This window comes from Nymphaea colorata, chromosome 3 (genome assembly GCF_008831285.2).
Source record: "Nymphaea colorata isolate Beijing-Zhang1983 chromosome 3, ASM883128v2, whole genome shotgun sequence".
Classification (NCBI taxonomy): Eukaryota; Viridiplantae; Streptophyta; class Magnoliopsida; order Nymphaeales; family Nymphaeaceae; genus Nymphaea; species Nymphaea colorata.
This window is the reverse complement of record NC_045140.1, coordinates 1,048,794-1,068,445: the sequence shown is the minus strand read 5'-3', so window position 1 is coordinate 1,068,445 and position 19,652 is coordinate 1,048,794. Positions and strand designations below refer to the sequence as shown.

Genomic DNA, 19,652 nt, shown 5'->3' with positions numbered 1-19,652 from the left:
GGCAAGAAAAAATTTTAAAAATTTGAATTTTATTTCCAGTTCTACATGAATTATCCTGCCCATCAAATGACCCCTAAGATCTAGGAAAACTACATTTCTAATCACCTTAGCAAGTCATGGGGCATTTCTTTCCTTTCCTTGCCATGGGGCACCGGCACCCGCACCCCGCATTCAGGTGACATAGTTTGTAAGGCACTAGCACTTTGACTTGATCCTGTGACACGGTGCCATCACCCACACACAGCCCACACACAAAAGAGAGCTAACAATATGGGAATACAAGCAAAATGTCATGACAAGGCATCACCAATGAACAGACACAAAAGAGACGAATCAGAACGAGATGAAAATGTCATGACAAGGCATCACCAATGAACAGACACAAAAGAGACGAATCAGAACGAGATGTTAAGAGCCCAAGGTACAAAAATAAGCAAAGCAAGACAAAGGCTTACAAAAGAGACAAAGGTGCAGAGAAATGGGACCTCCAAGTAAGGAGGGAGGCTTACAAAAGAGACAAGAGTGCAATTTAGTCTTGTAAGGAGGGAGGCTTACAAAAGAGACAAGAGTGCAATTTAGTCTTGTATTGAAGATTATGAGAGAGAAAGAGAAAGAGACACTGTAGTTGCAATTTCTATAATAGATTGATTATAAGCATTAGTAGCAAAATAATCAAATCATTGACCAAGCAAATTAGGCCTTTGTTGATCTCTCAGGTATTATAATAAGCAAGAAGATGATCCAAACATTTTATTCCCTATTGCATTCGACTGGGTGCAGCACCATTCCATGACAGGGCTGCTTATTTGGGTAGTACAATGGCTGAAAATTAATATCATAACATGCTGAGCATCATATCAATATATGTGTGATCACAGGGGCATGAAGTAACCCAAGTTGAGGACGGGGGGCTGGCCAGGTGCAGACAGATCTTGCAACACTTCGCTCTTGAAAGACTTGACAGCGTAGCCATCATGAACCTGAATCACCAACTTGAATGTGTAGTGTTCGGTGCCGCGATCAAGTACTTCTGCTTCTGTCACCTTAATGAACTCGAGGTAAGCTTTAGTCTGCTCATTATACCTTGTAACAGCAAACTTGCCCAAGTACTGGACATGGCTGTCCTTCTCCACATTAGGAACAGCAACCCAGCCAGAAGGTTCATAGGGGCGAGCAATGGCCACAAAGGCCATGGCTGCCATCGCAGCGATCACAAGGAAAGAAGAGAAACGTGCCATTGATAGCTTACTAACAGAGACCGCTTTCTAAAACAAGGCCGAGGCAATTGGCTCTGCTGCTGATCTTACAGGAAAGTAAGTTGAGGGAGGAATGGATGGTGAGTGGCACCGATGAACGTCTCCCTATATATAGGAGAAGGAAATGGCAATGTGCACGTAACGCTGTTTGGCTAAGGGACCGCCATTGGAGAAAACTTGTGTCTGCAAGTTGCTTTGAAGAAAAAGCACGCGGTCCTTGAATGGAAAAGTCCACCGAGTGCAACTTTATTCTTTTTATAATATTCAAATATAGACTTGTTCAATAGTGATGCCGGGTAGGATAAGCATCTTGGCCAAGTCAAAACTGATCTTTATGTGGTTGTCCATTTAAATGTCAATTAATGCACATCGATTTCTACCAACCCTGTGCTTTAAATTCCACATCGATTAACAAGGATTCACAGTGCATTTGGCCTAATATTCTGGAAACAAGTACTGCTAATTAAGAACCATTGTCATCCATGCATCTGTTCAGTGAACTACATATCCTTTTCATGATCAAGAAAGAACACTGAAGAGAGGATTGAATCGATCCACAGCCGTTAGTATGTGGCCATAGTTCAGTACGGATTCTCACAAAATAAAATTCATCATTATAAAAGTGACAAATTCTAGATTAAGTAGATGAATATTGAAAATAAATGAGAAATTTTGTTAAAAGGTCATTATGTTCATGCTTAGATGGGCCTTTTAAGCAAGAAAAGATGTAAAAACGTCTAAGAGATACCAAGTTTATATATGTTTGCGCCATAGTCACAAAAAATATGTCTTTTCTGAAAAAATACATTAAAAATGCAAAAACTAAGTCAGTCGAGTAAAGCGGCAAAAAAAAAAAAAAAATGCTACTTAAAAAAAAATCTGAAATGAACAAAAGAGTTTTAAACTAGTTTTCTAAGGCGTTTTTCAAGCTCTTTTAATGTCAAACTGTTTTTTTCCATTTTCTAACTTCTGTTTGTTGCTTATTTTCTATGTCGTCTTATTAGTTTCTCTTTTATTTAATTCTTCTCCATTTTTTTTCATTTTAAAATTGTTTTAAATACTTACCGAATTTTTCTCATTTTTTTCAAGTCGTATTATGCACCTAAAAAAAACCTTACCATTTAAAATGTGAAAACGGGGTTTGTGGCCGTCCTATATGCCCTCTAAAGGGGCTTTGTTGAGTGTGAAGATGACCAGGTAATTGATTATTATAATTCAAGCAACTAAATGCGACTTCAAAAGCAGTCTGGAATGGATAATCTACTTGGGGAGGAGCTTACCTTGAAATCGTCACAGTATGAAAAGTAGATGAATACGAATGACTCTATTATTCTCATGACTTCATATCACGAGAACAAGGGAGACAACTCTTAGTTCCTTGCAACTGTGTTCAAGTCTCCATTCATCATCAAGTGGAGTTGGTGAAGTGGTCGAATTTTTCCTGGTTTCAGAGAAGAACGCGTGTGGATGTTGTGTTAGTAGACTTAGTCCATACATGACCCTTTCTTTGATCTGAATGAAAACCAAATTATCACCATAATATCGCTATATGTTACATTAAATTAATAATTGAAATAGATATCTGATTGAACGGTTGTGGAATTGGATGTACATAAATATCCGATCGGATTCTGATTTTGGATTCGAGTCAGAGTTAATTTTAAATAAATTTCTTCTATCTCTAACACCTTTACTTTACAGTTTGAAAATAGACCAGATTCAGATTTGGATTCAGTAGTTGTAAAAATCAGATTTAGATTGTGAAATCAAATTTCATATTCAAATTTTCTTTATTCTTATTTGAATATGAAAATGTGAATATCTAAAAAAGCAGATATGGCTAAACCTAGGCATCGAGCCCGGGTACCCAATGGGTACCCTGCCCGATCGGGCCCAAGCCCAAAAGAACCAGCCCAGGTTGGCCCGATTAATTTTTTTATATCATTTTTATTTAATAATAATATATGTTTTATTATTAACATGTATTTTATGTTTAAAAAATTTGTTTTATATTTTTAAAAATATATCTTTTTTAATTAGGCCAAGCCCGAGCTCGAGTTTCGGATGTTGGGCCGACCCGATGCCCAGGCCTAGATATGCTTAACAATACATTCGATTCAAATCCGATCAATTGAAATTCATATAACCTAGAGTCCTCACTCATATAGACATTAATTCTTTATTAAATTAAGTCCAATGTGTGAACTATATCCCCGGGTGATCACATTGGGTTCAAACATGTTTAGAAATCCAATGAATCCTAATTGGGCAACTTAATTAGACGTGCATGGTTGAACCAAGTGGCTTCATGACCCTGTCGAAGGTCTATGATTCTCACATTGAATACGACATGAAGGGAAAGCAGAATATACGGAAATTAACAAAAAGGCCTAAAGCATTGGGACTTCCCAAAAGTATGCCATAGAATAAGGGTGGGGATGGGAGAAGAGATCATATTTCAAATATTATAAAAAATGCCACGAAAAAGTTTTGCTGATATAGTTTATTATGCGTGCTAAAAACAGAGATACCAAATGGATGAAGTAGAAGATTCCATGTTTGCATTGGAGAACGAAGAACATTAGGCCTGTTGGTATCTTTTACAAACGTAGTACATAAACAGAAGATGATAAACAGAGACTTTATTCCTTGTCGCAGACAACAGACGTGCCTCATCATTTCATGACACAGTTCTTATTTTCGTAATAGAAAGATTGGAAGGCAATATAGCATCCATGTGGAATGTCATAATCTTGAATATGCTAATACGAGGGGATGAAGGAACCCAAGTTGAGGACGGGGGGCTGGCCAGGTGCTGACTGATCTTGGAACACTTCGCTCTTGAAAAACTTGACAGCGTAGCCATCATGAACCTTGATCACCAACTTGTACGTGTAGTGTTCGGTGCCGCGATCAAGTACTTGTGCTTCTGTCACCTGAATGAACTCGAGGTAAGCCTTAGTCTGCTCATTATACCTTGTAACAGCGAACTTGCCCAAGTACTGGACGTGGCTGTCCTTCTCCACATTAGGAACAGTAACCCAGCCAGAAGGTTCGTAGGGGCGGGCAATGGCTACAAAGGCCATGGCTGCCATCGCAGAGATCACGAGAAAAGAAGAGAAACGTGCCATAGGTAGCTTACTAGTAGAGAGAGCTCTTCTGAGACGAGGAGACAATTAGCTCTGCTGCTGATCTTACAGGAAAGTAAGTTGAGGGAGGAATGAATGATGAGTGGCACTGATAGGCGTCTCCCCTATATATAGAAAAATTATGTCTGCAAGTTGTTTTGTGGGAAATATACGCGGTTTTTGAATGACGAAGTCCACCGAATACCAACACCTAATTCTTTTAATAACATTCAAATTTAGACCAGTTTCATGCGGAGTGGTGCAGGGCCGGGCAATGCCTTGAGAGTTAAGACTCCACCCTCTCTCTCTCTCTTGGAACAACTATGACGGATACGAGGCAATTCAAGGCATTTGTTTGGATGAGCACCGTGGCCAAGTCAAACGTATAATAGTAGTCGATTACCGGATGCCAAATGAACATCTACGCCTACCAAAACTGTGCTTTCATCAATAGATTGAATCTCTGTGCAGCTGAGGTAATATTTTATCCGGAAACATCTTGCGGCCGAGGCTCCTTAACGTCCATCTTTTCAATCAGCTTCCCATTTCATCAGAAAAAAAAAAAGGATCCACTGCCGTTGTCTGATCATGCTTCTCTTTGTCCATTAACAATAACAAATGCTATAGTAAGTAATCAATGAAAATTAAACCACAAAAACAGGGGTATCTAGAATTGCTTATTAGAAAACTGATGGACTTTGAATACCCTGTTCCTCTGACTGATCCACCATTGTTTATGTGGTTTGCAGTTTTAAACTTGTATACAACCTTATCATATGTACTGATATTTGCTTCAGTGTTTTCATGCTTAAGCGTGCTTTTCAAGCAAAATAATCCGTTCATCTAGGAGTCACCAACTGAATATATCTTTGAGTTCAATAGTTGAATTATCGTCCTATATGCCTTCTAAAAGGCTTGTTCAGTGTGAATTGAGGTTATAAATCAAGCAACTTATGTGACTTCATAAGCAAGGTTTGGTGGGAGTGGATAATGTTTGGAAAGACATTGTCCAAGTATGATAAATTAAATTGCGTGTACGAAAAGCAGATAAATTCATTGGCTGCTACGCACGCGAGCAAACTTGACTTGCAGATCCTATTGCCCATGTATGGCTTTGTAATGGATGTACATTCTTACCTCATATCACGAGAGAGAGAGAGAGAGTCTTAGTTCCATGCAACTGCATTCAAGTCTCCTTTCAAGTGGAGTTGGTGAAGTGGTTTAATCTTTTATGGTTTGAGTGGATCGTGTGTGGAAGCTGTATTTAGTTGACTTAGTCCACACAAGACTGATTCTTTGATTTGAATAGAAATAAAACAATCAACAAGTTGTTGGTCTTACGTTACATCACTTCTGATCTGGAATCGACAAGCCACCTATAAATATGGGCGTTGTGAGGTACGGAGGTCACTCATCGATCAAATAGTACTATTTCCCTTCCATCTTCCTGGAACTACTCCTTCTGATCTAGAAAACTACGTTCTAGTTACTAGCTAGCCATGGGACGTTTCTTTCCTTTCCTTGCGATCACAATGATGGCTGCAATGGCTCTGGCAGCCACTGCTTATCCTTATAAACCCTCTGGCTTCGTTCCAGTATCCCATGTGGAGAAGGACGGCCATGTTCAGTACCTGGGCGAATTTACAGTGAAAAGGTACAATGAACAGAATCATGCATACCTCAAGTTCATTCAAGTCACGGAAGCTCAAGTACTCGATCGCGGCACCGAGCACTACACATACAAACTGGTGATTAAGGTTCACAATGGCTACGCAATTAAATTTTACAGGAGCGAAATCCTGCAAGATCTTTCAGCACCTGGCCACCCCCCCGTGCTCAACATCGCCTACTTCATGCCACTGTGATTTCATGCACGGATATTTGGTGTTCTTCCTCAATAAGCAGTGTCATCATCATGAGACTAGTGGTTCAGTTCATACGATATGAATGGAACAAACAGTGTGCTTCATGGCCGTAAACACGTTTCATTTGAATGTGACACTTGAATAAGAAAGTTATTCTATATATAAGATGCTTAATTTATGTTCTTTTCTTTTCAATTTCAGTAGTGTCATTCATCATTGCCATGACAAAAGTTTCATGCTTCACTTACAAATCCAAATTCCAATTTAACCTATCTTTTTCCTGTTCCTGTAACACAGAAAGGAGGTGAGTGGGTGTGGGTAATTGTCTGCAAGTTAATCGGCATAAAACTCCATATTAATCTTTGAATGTCCCAACTTATGTTATTCTGGCATGATTTTGTTCACCGCAACAAAAAGTTATTTTAGTGATCCTACCTTGGATTGGACCGCTTGGGTAAAAGCACAAGCTAATAACGAGTGTACCATAAAATGTTGTGACGTATTGAACTACTAACATATCGACCATTAATTTCCTTTCCAAAAGTTCAAGAACTTACCTTAATCTTCGTGTACATTTGGTCGTGAATCAAGCATTTTCAACCAAAACATTGAAGACAGACACTTCAGTGCTCATAACTGAAAATGGCTTGGTATTGATTCCTAGACTTTTGAACGGTAAGTAAATTGCAAAATCTATTGCGACCTGTGCTAAACTTCCTGCATTGATAGATTTTTCTTTTTGTGAACAAAATAAGAACGGGTTCTCTATGTTGGACAGTTCTTTCTTTGATCAATAGTGATCATAGATAGTTGAAACTCAAAGGCACGAAAAGGAGAGACTTGCTTGTTGTGATAAACAAAAGTTTGATTGCAATATTACTGTCAACGAAGGCCCGAATTAGAGAAACCCGCCTTTAGTGATCTAACTTGTCAATTTTAACACTTTTTTTTAAAATGGAATGACTACGGGGAGCGGCAAATTTGAAATGCCACAAATGCCTATGATCGCCCTTCATCTCCGGAGTCTGTTCATCTGGTTCAATCGGATGCCCTTGCTACAGTAGATTTCCGACCAGCTGTCTGGCGAATAATTAACCATCTGACTCTCAATGTATACATATATTACTAATCTCATCGGCATTAATGGGATTCAATGTACAGCGTTTGATTGGATAGATCTAGGGGCAGAGCTAGAAATTTTCATCTAAGGGGCACAAGTAATAAATTTTAAATTTTAAAGACCATCTTACTCAAAAAAAAAAAAAAAAAAACCTTAGATGTCAAGACAAGTGCTTTTTATGGATCTGCATGGGCAATAGACCACAGGTTTCAAAGAAGCATTCGGTAAATTTGACTTTACACACACACACACACACACACACATGTGTATATATATAGTACAAAGTTTGTTGCGTAACACCAAAATCGATTGTGCACAATGGATAAATATCTTTGAAGGAGGAAAATTCTGGATATGCAAGGAGGAAAATTCTGGATATGCAAGAAGTGGTCACGTTTAGCGTGCAATATTCACAGACTGGATGCCCGGCTTGATCACGTTGAGCTTCCCACGCCCCTTTGCTCACTCTAGATCTCCCTCTCCAACATAATGCACCAGCTGCTCCTCTTTTATTCTTTTCTTTTCTCTTTTCAGTTTTCAAAATGCTACGTTAAATTTTCTTTTACATCTTTTCTTTAATCTCTACATACATATCTAAGTTCAGAATTGATGAGTAGCGCTCTGTAGTGCTTGCTGATGTTCAATTGCTATAGCAGGGCTGGTCAGGACATGCAGCCAAACGCGTGAAGATAATGCTTCGTATCTCTTGATGGCGCCGTCAAAGAAGAATAATTGGTCACTGATAGGATACACAAGGTGACGACAAAATCATTATTTTTCTTTGACATGAAGTCAGGGAAGAAGCCATGAATTTGTTTTGGGGAGCCGAATATTCTGCAATCTACTAATGAACATTTCTGAAAATTTTCAGAGGGGCCAACCCTGAGTTTAAAATATTTAATTACAGGGGCCAAATTATGAGAAACAGGACGTTTGCTGTAGCTTGTTTTGAGCGATAATAACAACGTTATGAAATTGATAAAGAAGAATTCAGGTTTGCATTGGATAAAGAAGAAGATTAGGCCTGTTGATATCTTTCATATGTGTAGCACATAAACAGAAGATGATACAGAGATTTTATTCCTTGTCGCATACAACTGATGTGCCGCATCATTCCATGACACAGCTACTTATTTTTGTAGAAGAAAGACTGGGGGATAATATAACATGCATACCGAGTGTCATACTACTGAAATTTTATTACAGGGGAATGAAGTAACCCAAGTTGAGGACAGGGGGCTGACGAGGTGCAGACAGATCTTGGAACACTTCGCTCTTGAAAAGCTTGACAGCGTAGCCATCATGAACCTTAATCACCAACTTGTATGTGTAGTGCTCAGTGCCGCGATCAAAAACCTGTGCTTTTGTCACCTGAATGAACTCGAGGTAAGCCTTTTTCTGCTCATTATACCTTGTAACAACGAACTTGCCCAAGTACTGAACATGGCTGTTCTTCTCCGCATTCGGAACAGTAATCCATCCAGAAGGTTGATAAGGGTGGGCAATGGCTACAAAGGCCATGGCTACCATCACAGCGATCACGAGGAAAGAAGAGAAACGTGCCATAGGTAGCTTACCAGTAGAGAGAGCTCTCCTAAAACGAGGGGGCAATTAGCGATCTGCTGCTGATCTTACAGGAAAGTCAATTAAGGGAGGAATGAATGATGAGTGGCACAGATAAGCGTCTCCCTTATATATAGAAGAAGAAGAAGTTCACTGTAGATGTAACTCTGCGCGTGGAGATCGATTGCATCGGCAGAAGGAAACTTATATCCGCAAGCTGCTATGTGGAAATATACGCAGTTTTTGAATGGTAAAGTCCGCTGAATACGAACATCTGATTGATCTTTTAATAATAATATTTAAAGTTAGACCGCTTCCACGCAGACTAGTGGTGGCAGCTGCAGGGTTAGGAAGTGCTCCTCTCTCTTAATTTCTAGAAGAACTATCACGAACACAGATTTATTCAACTCATTTGTTTGGATGCGCATAGTTGACCAGACAAGCTAAATATTTCCATCCTAACTTCGACGACAACTCGATGCCGTCGTCCATTTCCAAAACGTCAAATGCACATCTTATTCTACCAAACCTATGCTTTAAATTCCGCATCAACAAATACACTGTGCAGTTAACGTGATTTTGATGTGGAGACAACTACTCGAGGCTGCTTGTTTCTTCTGACTGATCCACATACCCTTTTTTTTATGTGGGTTGAAGTTTTTAACTTAAATGGAACACTGCCCATATATATGAACTAAATTATAATAGCTTTAGTTTGTACTTTGTAGAGAAAATATTATTAATTTCATGCTTAAATATGCTTGCCAATCAAGAAAATCAATTGAAATGTCTAGAGGGCAGCAACTCTAGTTACAGACGTTTGCGATCAGATCGATCATCAGCAACTTCAAATATATAATCTTCACCTTTCCCCACCACTTTTCGTCTCTTTAAGCTGTTAGCTTAGAGAGATCATTGTCAAAGTTGCACATACAAACTGGTCATTAAGGTTCACAATGGCTACGCCATTAAACTTTACAAGAGCGAAATCATATATATATATATATATATATATATATATATATATATATATTTATATATATATATATATATATACCTGCTCAATGATCTAGGTCTTATTAACAAAATGAACAGGAGCATCGAGCCTTATTTAATTTATGTCATGAATATTCAAATATTTCAATGGCAATTGGAATTTTGATGTATATGGAATTGAAAATTAAAGAAAAGTTACACTTGGTCTGTGTCATCTAGAGAAAAAAGGCCAGACAAAAGAATGCAGGATGCACGTCAAGCGGTATGAATTTACCAAAACTACCGACTTTATATAGTAACAACTTCCTTTGGTTCGATTTATTTGTTAATTTTTGAAAGGAAGCATGACCTGGCCTCTTACTTTTTTAATTTCTTTGATAAATATATCCATCAATTTATACATATCGATCGAGTGAAGAATGAAAGTAAATATCGCTTTAATTTTCATATTTTTAGGTGGTGGGCTCTTTAGTGTTTGAGCAACCCTGTCATGGAAATTTGCTGGTCGTCAGGTCGATCACGATCATTGTCTGCTTCGATGGCATACTAGAAAATGAATCTTCGACGTGAGAACTTAGGAACTCTGATGAAGTTGGAAACTAATTCTAAAACATCGACGTACAATTTTGTCGATCTGTACATTATGTCTAGCGAACTTAAACGGCGTTTGGTCATTAAATATCTTTGTTTATGACCTTGATTAAGCATCGAAGAATTAAGATGAACTAAAAACTCAATTAAGCTACAACTGATTAGGTGGGACTCGATCACAGCTAGATCAGACCCAACAATTGGGAGAGCAGTCGTATCCAACGCTGAGTATGGCGCTCACCATATATGCGAAATTGCTTGTTCCTTAAGGAAATGAACCGTAAATTTGTGCATGAATGACATGAAAATAGTATTATTAAAATGGTATATTGTGAACAAAATTAGTTGTCGATCAGGAGAAACTAGAAAAAAAGCTAGACAACACACACACATATATATATAGCAATTTAACTACCGAACGGCCGACCGAAATTTTCTCAACAACTTTATCAGAACAGGAAATAATGTTGCAGATGCTGACCTTGGCGACCACTTATTTGGGTTCCATTAATTTGTTAATTTCTATAAAGAACCATCAACATCTTGTCAGCAAAGTGGTTGCAACCCTTCATGTTTTTAAAAGAGGTACACCATACCCGTCATATCACATTTTTAATTTCTTTGCCAAGTATCTTGACAGATTCATCTAGACCGAGTGAAGAATGAGAGAAGACGTCGCCTTTTTTTTTTTTTTATTTTACGGGTGGTGGGACCTTGCTATGAATGCAAGGAAATTAAAGGTGGTAGGTTAGTTCATGTTCGATGAGAGGGTAGCCAACCTAAAGTATTCTTACAAGAAATATGTTCGAGTGAGTAGGAGGTTAATGGTTCAAAAAAGTTCAAAAAAAACTAAAAAGGCTCGGAGTGAGTAGGAAGTTGACAATCTATGGTTCAAAAAAGTTCAAAAAAACTAAAAGAAGTAGCTAGGCAGACGCTCAAACAATCTTGGAGAAAAAGATGATCACAAGTAGCTGCACTTTTTCAACTTTTTTCAAGTAGTAGCATCACCTGAGCTCATTTCTGTTCTACATGACAACCCTGCCCTATAAATACTGGAGGACTCTTCACGGATCGACATCACTTTGTCTATTCCCACGCCTTAGTCCTAAGATTTCTTTCTCAGCGCCACCATCGTCCTTCCCCTTCACAGCTTCATCTAGCTAGCTGGCACCTGCAGCCATGAGCCGCTTCTTTCCTATCCTTGCGATCACAGTCATGGCAGCGATGGCGTTGGCAGCCACTGCTTATCCTGATCATGGTGAGCATCATGATGTTCATGAAGCTGAGCATCCTGCTCCCTTTGTTCCTGTCCCTCATGCAGAGACAGATGAGCACGTCCAGTACTTGGGTAAGTTTGCAGTGGAAAGGTTCGACGAACAGACTCATGCGGACCTCAAGTTCATTATGGTGACGGAAGCAGAAGTACTTGATCGCGGCACCGAGCATTACACATACCATTTGCTGATGAAGGTTCACGATGGCTATGATTTCAAGCTTTACAAGTGCGAAGTGTTCCAGGATCTCTCAGGATATGAAGAGCCCCCGGTGCTCAACGTAGGCTACTTTGAGCCGCTCTAAGAATCGCAGCTGATTGCCATATTTGCTCGGTCTTATATATGTGACTGGCTTTTCCAGAATATATATAGAAGCTTGAAGGAGTACATAGGATAGATAGGTTGTCATCGAATAATTAAAATGCTTGCTCAGTCTTGTCTGTGGAGAAAAGGTGGTGTGTTTGAGTTTCCATGTTCATGCAGTGGAGGAGATCCACATTTTCCTTGTGTATCTTGATCATCAGTTGTGCATGTACGCGGTTCTATATGGTTCATTTTGGTATTAATTAGATCGAACACATAATGCTTATGATGTCCTGGAAAGAAATACACTTTCTTCTTCTCTTTTCTTACAGGGTGGAATCTTGAGACTTCGTAAAACTTTAGATGAATATCCATCTCTTTTTCTCCCTGAATTTATGCATTATTTGACCCCAAGTTTGTTTCACCTTGTGGGGGTTCGACTTTGGCCGCGATAGTAATGGTGAGGTAAGTCTCTCCTTCTTGCCACTTTCTCACCGAACCCAAATCCGCCATGTTGGAGACCCGATTAATTAACATGCAGATCTAAATCTCAGATTTTATGCCCTTTGGATCTGGATCAAAGTTATAAAAGTTCAAGTCCTAGTCTGAATTCTAATAAACCCAAAATGAAGGAAATCCGATTAAGTCTGACTGGGTAAGTACCGGATCCTAACTGGATCTGAAGCATTTGCATCACTACTTATAAACTTTTACCTTATATACCGTTTGCATCTGGTTAGCCAACATTCTGGTAATTTTAAGGCTTATAAGTTCTCTTCATCAACTTTTGAAGCATGGGAGCAGTTGATTGTTTATGCCATTAATTATTTTAATTTCCTTACACAGTGCGAAATAATAAATAAGATATTCAAAGGTTCATATATATATATATATATATATACACTAAACAATCCATTTGAATCATGAGATATTCCATAAACTTATTTTGGCTGTTGAACATCTGATCAAATGATTTCAAGGCGAGAAATATATATGAGGGCACAAATGTTTATGGGACACAATATATTCAATGATATAGCAAAAGCCACGCACCAAAGATATAATTAGTTAAGACGGGATCGCCAATATGGCTGACCTAGCTACTAGTGGTCGGTCTACAATCTGCTAGAATTGGAAACGATCCATGGTTTTTTTTTGGATAATTTAAAAAACAATGAGGAAGAGAGTACATTGAAATTAAGTTTGTAGGCCAATTATAAAATATCTTTTTTTTGTTTTTAATTTTTGGGTTAAGATCAATGGCCGATTTGTAGGTTGTTTTTTACTGTATATTGAACGCGTCTATACCATTAAATCATGTTATAGCAAACGAGATTTCTAACCCGAAGCAGAACATTTAATAAACCAACTTGCGTTTGGAATCGTACGTTCTCTTATAAGAAATTTTCAAGTTCATCGGAGTTTAGAAAAGTCCTCATCGATTCTGTGATCAGAGATGCATGACATTTTCTTATGGGGAATATTATCTCTCAAGCTGCAGAAATCCAAATTCGAAAATGAAAATTTTTAACTACATTGAACCACCAAGCTACATGTAGAACCAGACATACATGAAGAAATTAAGTCTTCCAAATGTGGTTCTCCTCCACTGAACAAGGAAGGGAAACTCAAATACACCACTTTTCTCCACACACAATCACTGAACAAGTATTTTTATTCGACCACACCTATTTGTTCTATTCTATCACGCCGCTATTGACCTGGAAAGGAGAAAACACGTCAATCTGCTGCGATTCTTAGAGCGGCTCGAAGTAGCCTACGTTGAGCACCGGGGGCTCTTCATATCCTGAGAGATCCTGGAACACTTCGCACTTGTAAAGCTTGATATCATAGCCATCGTGAACCTTCATCAGCAAGTGGTATGTGTAATGCTCGGTGCCGCGATCAAGTACTTCTGCTTCCGTCACCATAATGAACTTGAGGTCCGCATGTGTCTGTTCGTCGAACCTTTCCACTGCAAACTTACCCAAGTACTGAACGTGCTCATCCGTCTCTGCATGAGGGACGGGAACAAAGGGAGCAGGATGCTCAGCTTCATGAACATCATGCTGTTCATCATGATCAGGATAAGCAGTGGCTGCCAACGCCATTGCTGCTACGACTGTGATCGCAAGCATAGGAAAGAAGCGCCCCATGGCTGCAGGTGCTGGCTAGCTAGCTAGATAAAGCTGTGTAGGAGGACAACGACGATGGCTGAGAAAGAAATAGAAGGACAGAGCTCTTAGGGCTAATGGGTGGGAATGGATAAGCGATGTCGATATCTGAAGACCCCTCTGGTATTTATAGGCAGAGTCATCACATAAAAGACAAAAATGTGGGCGTAATGCTACTTGTTAATGGCGTCGACAAGCAAAACAATCGCAGCTACTTTGTCATCTTTTTCTTCGGATCAAAGTTGCTTAGAAGTCTGTCTAGTTGTATATAGTATAGTTTGACTAAGCACTAGTCCTGTATATATGAATAAATTAAAGTATTGGTTAGCTTTGGCTTATAATATCAGTTTTTTTTCCTCTAGTCAAGCCAATTTGCTTGCTTCTACATCCAAGTTTCCTAACTAGCTACGAGATCTCTGTACTATCATTTTAGGTTAGCTACTTGAACTACGTACAAAGTTCTTTAAACGCTAAATGGCGCACCTCCCTAGAATAAAAGATCAATGTCTTCTTTAGTTCTTCAGTCGATCTATATATAGATATATTTGTAAATGAAAAAATGTAGCAGTTAAGGTGCATATGTTTTACCTATTTTAAGAAGATGAAGGGTTGCATGTTGACGTTGGTGACAATCTTTCTTCAAGAAAAAGCATTTCCGCCAACTGAGTTTTTGAAAATGACTCTACTCCCAGTTATAGCATGGGATGCAACGTCAGCGGTTCAAACTTTTTCATATCGAGTCCCACCTAATCCGGTCTAGTTTAGTTGAATTTGGATGCCAGACTTACTTCTTTTAGCGTTTAATAAATTAAGATGGACAACTGATATGATGACCAAGTGTAGTTTTAACTTCCAACTTATAAAGCTGTCCCAACGTCTAAGTCTGTAAATCGTACAGTATAATAAAACTTGCATAGTGCGATCTATAACAATAATAACATAATTTTCTATGAATTTGCCTTAATTTTTTAGTGTGTTAATGAGCATGTTTACATGACCAACTACCAAACAGGGGGGCGTTTGATTCACCCGGAACCAATGGAATTTCGAAATCATTATTCTCATGTAAAAAAAATGGCAATTACATTACCAAACAAAAAATTTGATTATGGAATTATAGGCTCATTCATAATCAAAACTATGGAATTAAGATCCCACTCTAGGGGGTGGATTATGAGTTTGTAATGATCGATCTTTTTATCTCTCTTTGAAGCAAATTAATTTAATTGTTTTTCATTAAAAAAGTTTTTCTATTATTTTAGAATTAAAACTATTAAACTCAAAGCAAAATTGGAAATGGAATTCCTATTCCAATTCCTGGTCAGGTAGAAATTTTGTTTCCAGAACCAAAATTCTAAGACATCCAATATCCCCATAAGATTTTTGATCATTTCTGCAATATGGACTTGGCACTAGAGAAGTGTGATTCCCGACAAAAGTATTCGGTGCTAAGCAGCAGGGATGACTATATATTGCGAGAATATCACAGATCTTAAGACCATGGATTTGTGATCAGATCCTCCCTTCCTCGGACCACAATCCACGGTTTTCACTATTTAATACAGATTTGAATCAGTTGAAAAATCCACTCTTTGTTTAAGTTGTCGATTTAACTTAACATGGATTTAAAATCAGCCTTGGATCCGAGACTATCAAACATACATGAAAACCGAACTTCAGCTGAAACATGAGTGTGTACTTACTCATTTTTCCGGATCAAAATTAAATGTTTTATGTTTTAGGATCATAACTTTTTTGTGTTTTGGTAAAAATCTCGTTAATTAATGAAATCAACATCTTTCTATATAAAATGCATAGGATCACCATAAATATTTGGTCATAAGGCAAAAAAATGTATATAATTAAATAACATGTACCTTGCAGCATATATAGATCATCCAAGTTATGTCATAATCGTGAGGATCTAATAACAAAAGATTTTTTTTTTTTTTTTTTAAGTCAAAACTGATCTTTATGTGGTTGTCCTTCTAAATGTCAATTAATGCACATCGACTTCTACCAAACCTGTGCTTTAAATTCCATATCAATTAACAAGGATTCACTTTGAATTTGGCATAATATTCTGGAAACAAGTACTGCTAATTAAGACTCATTGTCATCCACGCATCTTTCAGTGAACTATATACCCTTTTATTGATCAAGAAAGAACACTGAAGAGAGGATTGAATATTTGAATTGATCCACTGCCTTAAGTATGTGGCCATAGTTCAGTACGGATGCTCACAAAATAAAACTCATCATTATAAAGGTGGCATATTCTACATTAAGTAGATGAATATTGAAACTAAATGAGAAATTTTGTTAAAAAGTCATTATTTTCATGCTTATATGGGCCTTTTAAGCAAGAAAAGAAGTAAAAATGTCTAAGAGATACCAACTTTATATATGTTCGCGCCATAGTCACAAAAAATATGTCTTTTCTGATAAAATACATTAAAAATGCAAAAACCAAGTTAGTCAAGTAAAGCGGCAAAAAAAATGCTATTTAAAAAGAAATCTAAAATGAACAAAAGAGATTTAAACTAGTTTTTTAAGGCGTTTTTCAAGCTCTTTTAAGGTCGAACTGATTTCTCCATTTTCTAACTTTTGTTTGTTGCTTATTTTCTATGTTGTCTTATTAGTTTCTCTTTTATTTAATTCTTCTCCAATTTTTTTATTTTAAATTTTTTTAAAATGCTTACCAAAATTTTCTCATTTTTTTCAGGTTCATCCTATTATGCCTCTAAAAAAATCCTTACCATTTCAAATGTGAAAACAGTATTTGTGACTACGGTTTGTGGCCGTCCAATAAGCGCTCTAAAAAGGCCTGTTGAGTGTGAAGATGACCAGGTAATTGGTTATTATATTTCAAGCAAATTAAATGTGACTTCAAAAGCAGTCTGGAATGGGCAATCTACTTGGGGAGGAGCTTGCAACTGTGTTCCTTGCAACTGTGTTCAACTTTCCATTCATCATCAAGTGGAGTTCTTTCCTGGTTTCAGCGACGAACGTGTGTGGATGTTGTGTTTAGTAGACTTAGTCCACACACGACCCTTTATTTAATCTGAATGAAAACGAAACCATCACCACAATGTCGCTATATATTACATTAAATTAATAATTGAATTAGATATCTGATTGAACGGTTCTGAAATCGGATGCACATAAATATCCGATCGATTTGGATTCGGGTCAGAGTCAATTTTAAATAAATATCCTACATCTCTAACATCTTTAGATTTTGAAAATAGACCAGATTCAGATTTGTATTCAGTCGCTGTAAAAATTGGATTCAGATTGTGAATTCAAATTTCAGATTTAGATTCAGATTCAGTTGGAGTTTTCTTCATTCCTGAATACGAAAATGTGAACATCCGAAAAAGCAGATATGGCTAGACCTGGGCATTGAGCCTGGCTACTCGACGGGTACCGTGTTTGTGGCTCAAAAAACCAGCCCGGGCTAGCCTGAGTCAGCCCGATTAAATTTTCATATTATTTTTATTTAATAATATATATATATATTTATTAACGTGTATTTTACATTCAAAAAATTTTATTTTATATTTTAAAAAGTATATATTTTTGAATCGGACCGAGCCTGGACTTGAGTTTCGGGCATCGGGCTCCGTTTTCGGGTGTCGGGCCGGCCTGATGCCCAGGCCTAGATATGGCTAAGAACATATTCGATTCAAATCCAATCCATTGAGTCGTCACTCACAGATCCATATAGACATTAATTCTTCATGAAATTAAGTCCAATGTGTGAACTATATCCAATCATGGACTCCGGGTGATCACATTGAGTTCAAACATGTTTAAAAATCCAATGAATCCTAATTGGGCAACTTAATTAGACATGCATGGTTGAACCAAGTGGCTTCATGACCTTGCCGAAGGTCTATGATTCTCACATCGAATACCACACGCTTAATCTACACCTTGGCACCATACGCTATGAAGGGAAAGCAGATTAAACGGAAGCATTATTAACTAAAGGGCCTAAAGCACTGGGACTTTCCAAAAGTATGCCAAAAGATAAGGCAACCCCAAAGTCCACCAAACCCAAAGAATAATGACAGGGGATACGTTCTTTGGCAGATTGCTTTGTAGGACGAAGGGTGGGGATGGGAGAAGAGATCACATTTCAAATATTATAAAAAATGCTACGGAAAAGTTTTGCTAATATAGTTTATTATGCGTGCTAAAAACAGAGATACCAAATTGATAAAGTAGAAGATTTCAGGTTTGCATTGGAGAACGAAGAAGATTAGGCCTGTTGATATCTTTTACAAATGTAGTACATAGACAGAAGACGATAAACAGAGATTTTATTCCTTGTCGCAGACAACTGACGTGCCTCATCATTTCATGACACAGTTCTTATTTTCGTAATAGAAAGATTGGAAGGCAATATAGCATCCATGTGGAATGTCATAATCTTGAATGCTAATACGAGGGGATGAAGTAACCCAAGTTGAGGACGGGGGGCTGGCCAGGTGCTGACAGATCTTGGAACACTTCGCTCTTGAAAAACTTGACAGCGTAGCCATCATGAACCTTGATCACCAACTTGTATGTGTAGTGTTCGGTGCCGCGGTCAAGTACTTGTGCTTCTGTCACCTGAATGAACTCGAGGTAAGCCTTAGTCTGCTCATTATACCTTGTAACAGCGAACTTGCCCAAGTACTGGACATGGCTGTCCTTCTCCACATTAGGAACGGTAATCCAGCCAGAAGGTTCGTAGGGGCGGGCAATGGCTACAAATGCCATGGCTGCCACCGCAGCGATCACGAGGAAAGAAGAGAAACGTGCCATAGGTAGCTTACTAGTGGAGAGAGCTCTTCTAAATCGATGGGGCAATTAGCTCTGCTGCTGATCCTACAGGAAAGCAAATTAAGGGAGGAATGAATGATGAATGGCACTGATAAGCGTCTCCCCTTTATATAGAAAAATTATGCTCGCAAGTTGCTTTGTGGGATATATACGCGGTTTTTGAATGACGAAGTCCACCGAATACGAACACCTAATTCTTTTAATAACATTCAAAGTTAGACCGGTTCCATGCGGAGTGGTGCAGGCGTGGGCAATGCCTTAATAGTTAAGACTCCACCTCTCTCTCTCTTGGAACAAGTATGACGAATACAAGGCAATTCAAGGCATTTGTTTGGATGAGCATCGTTTCCAAGTCAAACATATAATTTCTCTAGTAACTTCCAGGAAATTTTGACGTACTACTAGTCGATTTCTAGATGCCAAATGAACATCTATGCCTACCAAATTTGTGCTTTCATCAATAGATTGATTCTCTGTGCAGCTGAGGTAATATTTTATCCGGAAACAACTTGCGGCGAGGCTCCTTAACGTCCATCGTTTCAATCTGCT

At 38.2% G+C, this 19,652-nt stretch overlaps 1 protein-coding gene across 4 annotated transcripts in view; it reads right to left on the bottom strand.

Moving 5' to 3' along the window:
- Positions 1-620: 620 nt before the first annotated feature.
- Positions 621-19,652, bottom strand: part of LOC116249885 (uncharacterized) — a 38,909-nt gene continuing 19,877 nt past the window's right edge. For 3 of the 4 annotated variants that reach the window (XM_050076812.1, XM_050076810.1, XM_050076811.1), the window contains one exon: positions 621-980. In XM_050076812.1, coding sequence (XP_049932769.1) covers positions 873-980 — 108 coding nt within the window. In that variant the 3' untranslated portion in view covers positions 621-872. Of the gene's footprint in view, positions 1,084-19,652 lie in introns of all 4 variants that reach the window. The other variant, XM_050076809.1, reaches the window with a different exon arrangement.